The sequence below is a fragment of the Haplochromis burtoni genome, unplaced genomic scaffold (genome assembly GCF_018398535.1).
Source record: "Haplochromis burtoni strain Fernald_Lab_line unplaced genomic scaffold, NCSU_Asbu1 Contig_433, whole genome shotgun sequence".
NCBI lineage: Eukaryota > Metazoa > Chordata > Actinopteri > Cichliformes > Cichlidae > Haplochromis > Haplochromis burtoni.
In genome coordinates this window covers 185321-190625 of record NW_024582794.1, presented here as the reverse complement: position 1 = coordinate 190625, position 5305 = coordinate 185321, and the positions used below count along the sequence as shown (strand labels likewise).

The 5305-nt window shown below is 47.0% G+C and overlaps 1 protein-coding gene across 2 annotated transcripts in view; it reads left to right on the top strand.

The window, feature by feature from the left end:
- The window catches only part of znf423 (zinc finger protein 423), a 135351-nt gene that overhangs the window by 22833 nt on the left and 107213 nt on the right, over window positions 1-5305 (top strand). For both annotated transcript variants that reach the window (XM_005945069.2, XM_005945070.2), the window contains exon 2: window positions 2783-2845. In XM_005945069.2, the coding sequence (XP_005945131.1) occupies window positions 2783-2845 (63 nt within the window). The remainder of the gene's footprint in view (window positions 1-2782; window positions 2846-5305) is intronic.

Genomic DNA, 5305 nt, shown 5'->3' with positions numbered 1-5305 from the left:
TCTATCGAGTAAAAGTTATATCGCGATACATATCGTTATCGTTCTATCGCCCAGCTCTACTTCAAACGATGCGTCGACTATTAAATCAGCCGTCGACGATTCTGATTGTCGACGTAATCGTGACTAGTCGACTAATCGTGGCAGCCCTAGTAGACTCATAAACGAGGTGCCTCAGGGGTTAGTAACAGTGTGTGTGTGTGCGTGTGTGTGTGCGTGTGTGTGTGCGTGTGTGCGTGCGCAGATGCTCCAAGGATTCCCAGAAGCTTCCTTCTTACACGGTGTCACCCGTGTGTCGTGCTCCGGGGGTTTCATTTGTGTTTTTGTTTCTGCGGCATGTCGGATTGTTTGATCTTTAGCCATCTGCCGTCTCAGTCTTTTTCTGCCTTCTTGCCAGTATCTGTATATTTTGGGCTGTGATCATGTTACTCGGTGATAGCATCTTAAATCCATAACACAATTAACTGGTACAAAATGACACGAATGCTTGTGACTTTTTCCCACTAATGATGAAAGTTCTGTTAAAGGGAAATTCTGCAAATTCATTTGCCAAAAATACACCTGTCTGTTAACATGTAGCTAACGAGAGACTGTGCCTGTCGGAAGCTGCTAGTGCTAAGCTGTTAAACGACTCGCTGTGCGAGTTTGAGCTAGAGTTTGAAGAGGACTGTGACGTGCTGCAGGAAGAGAAGCGATGCATGTGCAAACACATGACTGATTGCTATATTTTTAACCCCACAGGTCACAAAGTGTCTTTCTAAGTGGGTCTTTTTTTGTAATGGGGCACCCAAGCTACAGGTACACATGCACACGTATGTACTTGTACACACTCAGATACTCCCTCCTCTTGACTGATATAGTATCTGTGAGCTAATCCTTCTCACAGGCACACGTACACCCCCGCCGACCGCCTGGTGTGTACAGGGTTCACAGTAACGGTGTGTTTGTCTCTGAGGGGGACAGAGGGAGGATATGGGAGTCTAAATAAAGCTGCGTGTGCTTGGCTAATGAAACACACTGTATTCCCCACAGTCTCATCAGGAGAAATGGGCCTTTATCTGAGGCAAAGTTACCACGAGGTCTTTTTATAATCTCAAACTCTCCCAACTACCACAGGAAGATGGTTTTCATTATGATGTCAGCTTTTAGTGGTTTAAAAAAATAGTTGTCACAAGATCTGGGCAAGCCCAGTTCAGACAGACCGAGGTCGCGGCCGGTAACCTCGACACGAAAACCTTTGATTCAGACGCACGTAAGTCATAAACGTCTCCCTTTATGTTCAATGAGACTCTTCACTGAAACGTTTCATCAGGGCGCTGTGACGTGACCCAGACGATGTGACATCGAGGAGGAAAAATCATATTGAAGCGTGTTAATGAATCATGGCATCCACTCAGGGCTCAGCTGGGAGCGAACGTACTGGTCATTGTGACGAAGCACAGCAGACGTACTTTGTTTTTCTTCTGGTGTCTCGTATGTTTCTCTCTGCTGTCTTTGGCAGACGGATTTGCTGCGGTGGGAGGTTCCTGTGTTCGTCCAGGGATCCATGAGTTTGTTAGCACTCTGTGGTCCACATCTGGCTCCAACAGGGATGTTGAAGACTTGATCCAAACTTTTGAGTCTTGCAGACAGTTGTTGTTATTTTTTTGTCAAATAAGATGAGCCCACAAACCAGGCTGAGTTTATAGACACAGCAGCGTCCTGACTTCAGCACACGAGACTAGAGAAAATGATGTGGAGTATGAAAAACATCATGCAGATTTGAGAGTGTTGCACTGCTCGCTGTGCATCAGCACGTGGATGTTTACAGCTCGTGTGACTTTGCAACGCTGCTTGCAGCTAATGGGAGGAGCTAAAGTTCGTGTGATTATATGGGTCCAGTTGTGACGCAGCTCGGCTGTTTTTTCCTGTTATCAAAACGATTTCCTCTCTCTTCATTCATCTACAAAAATCACTTTCATGCAGACTTTTAGTTTCTTTTTTAAGAGGGACGCTTTGCTGATTTATAGCTTCTGGCTTTGTTTGGAGCTTATGGCTCAGGTTTGATGTGAGGAGGAGGTTGGTCACCAGGGAGCTGATGAGGACGTGGAGTGAGAAGCATTAGAGAGGTGTAGAGATGTGGAGGGGCGGAGGTCACCGGTGAGAGCAGGATGAGAACAAAACATTTGGAGGGATCAGAGACAGAGGTGAGCGAGGGAGAAGTGAGGCACAGCGTGTCGGGGAGGGGGCGGACGGGAAATCCCATTGTGTGGTGGCTCGAGCCATTTCCTGTTTGTGTGCCAGCTGTACTTCCCTCCTTCCTGTTGTACCCAGGAAGTCGGTATGACAATCCAGCTTTGATCAGCTGTGTGTGCGAGTCTGAGAGATCTCAGGTCATCGTCATGTTTTGTTAATTCCTTGGTAGGTTCAAGTTCAAGTACATTCGCTCCAGAGAATAAACGTGTTTCAAGACAAATACGATGTCCTTAGGCGCTCCCACGCTCGATTGAAAGCAAGACGAGGTGAGGAGTCGCCTTCAACTTGACTGGTGTCTGTAATGCTTGGAGGAAAGCAGGCGGTGACACCAGGCAGGACAGAAAGCATAAACACGGCTTCATAAACCTCCATTTTAATCACAAAGGTGTTTTTTCTTAGTTGTAGAGAGAACCTGACGGCATGTTAAAATTGTGATATGATCATTGAATTGTGTGGCTCCTCTGCTCTCCTGCAGGTGGTGGCTCTTTAATTAGCTGCAGGTTAAAACCACCATTTATTTGATTTTCTGTGTCTGTCTCCTTTTTTCTAGCTGTCGAAGAAGGAGAGTCTTCAGAGTGTGGAGGAACCTGGGATGGATCGACTGTTCAGACCGGTTAGTGTACAGGCACACACACACAGTGGTACACAGATGCATGGTGACGTATGTTTGTGTGCGGGTGAGTCCGAGCTGGCCGTTTGTAACGTGTACTCGGGGTAACTTTGAGGTGATGAAAATGCAAACGAAGGTTTAGTGACAAAGAAGAAAGATCGAGGGGACTGTGAAGGTTCAGGGGAAGGAAAGAGGAGACAGAAAACTGTAGCTAGGCAGAGCAGCAGTCAGTCTCAATAATACTCTAATAGAGAGAGATTTGTGTGCTTTTTCACTGCTCTCTGTGGTTTGGTAATTTCCTAGGAGGAAGACAAAGACGGCAGATTTTTTTCTCAGATTTAGTTTTTCCTCAGTCTCCGTGTCTCCCTCCCATCTCCTCTTGGCTCGTCTTTAAACACTGAGATGGAAATTTAAAGTTGCTCAGCCTTTTGCCTCCATAGGAGATGAGCCGCCGAACCAGCTGCTGTTCAAGGTTCACGTGTAACATTAAAGAGAAATGATGATTTTATTTGTATTGTGTGTATTAAAGATGGCAAATGCATGAATTCGTTCAATTCAATTCAATTTTATTCATACGGCACCAAATCACAGCAACAGTCGCCTCAAGGCGCTTTATATTGTAAGGTCGACCCTACAATAATAGATACGGAGAAAACCCAGCAATCATATGACCCCTATGAGCAGCACTTTGGTGACAGCGGGAAGGAAAAACTCCCTTTTAACAGGAAGAAACCTCCGGCTCAGGGAGGGGCGAGAGGAGGGGGACAGGTTCATGCTGTGGTTCAGCTGTGATTCAGAGGTCTGTTAGCACACAGGCTTACACGGATGTGTCTTTTATTTATGCTTCAGTCCCAAATCCTGGTGCATCTGTGAATTTTGGAGAGACTTCGTGTTATTCAGGCTACGCTGTAAGATTTCAGTTGCTAGCACCTTTTATACGTCAGTGCCAATCATTGATTCGTCTGCAGATATTTGTCCATTAGTTCCAAGAATCTATCGTTTAATTATGGCAAAATTATGATCTTGACTATTTTGGTCAGCTGTTATAATATTGAGTATTTAACACGATTGTTTATCATTTGTAGAAAATGTATTTCTCTAAAATAAACTTGAAAAACAACCCTAAATGACTTCATGGAAAAAAGATCCTGAAGGAGACGTTGTCGTCCAGTTGGTGGTTAATCACACCGGAGGGTGTTTTTAACGTTAAAGCCTGTGTCACGGGGGAGCCGCTGGTCCCTGCCCGCCTGCATCCTCCACCACGGGAGCAACCAGAGGCTCGGGCCACGGCGGACCTGCACCCTGAGACGGAGCCTCCTCTTTCTTGCGTGCTGCTGTTACCTTGGCACCTCAGTGCAGAGGTCACATTCGGCCTTCACCGTGAAGCTGTGTCTGAATGCTCAACAGCAAATTTCTAATTGGTTTACAAAGAAGCTGCTTTCTTGTTGTCGGCGATCTCCTCTGCAGAGTTGGCATAAAGCTGTTTATTAAAGGTGTAGGTAGGTTTGTTAGTGAAGATGAACACAGATGAACTGAATCTCCCTGCACTAATGTTACTTTCATGAAATATTGCGATCGGAGAAACTCCAGCCTCACGGCCAATTGAGGGGCGACCGTGGTTCAGGGGGTTGGGAAGCTCATCTTGTAACCGGAAGGTTGGGGATCGAGCCGGTCATTGTGTCCTTGGCCAAGACACTTCACCTACCGCCTACTGGTGTTGGCCAGAGGGGCCGATGGCGATATGGCAGCCTCGCCTCTGTCAGTCTGCCCCAGGGCAGCTGTGACTACAACTATATGTAGCTGCCTCCACCAGTGTGTGAATGTGAGAGTGAATGAATAGTGGCATTGTACAGCGCTTTGAGGGTCTCGAAAAGCGCTAAATAAATGCAATCCATCATTATTATTAAAACTACAGGGCTACCAGACTCACAACTGCTGCAGTGACTCAAAGGTTCACGTGTGCAAACGATGCAGCTGCTGGCACGACAACGTTGGCGATGTTTTCCTCAGCGCTGTCATTGGTGCTCGGTAAAGATCAAAGTCCACATTTTCCAGAAACAGCTGGACTACTGTAGGTGTTTGTCAGCTGTAGTTAGTTTTGCCGCTCCGGTTTGCAGCCCGTCAGAGAACAGTTAAACACTTCCTCCGACTGGATCCCAGCAGGGACGTAAGATACTGCTGAATGTGGTAAATATGCGGTTATCTCTCTCTCTCTGTGCCGCGCTCGCCCCGTCTCTCGTTAAGCTCTGCAGGGATAGGAGGAAAGGAAAGTATGACCCTTGGGGTGTCTATGACGTGCCGAACCCTCCCATCCTTGCCCCCCCCCCATTTCAAAACTGTGTTAACTCTCCTCCAGGGGCCACTGTGCAGGTCTACGTGTGAGTGTGTGGCTGTGTGTGAGTGTGCGTGTTAAGGGGGTGCTGACTGAGGTCCTGGGTGGCTCACTAGAACTGCTGTGTGTGT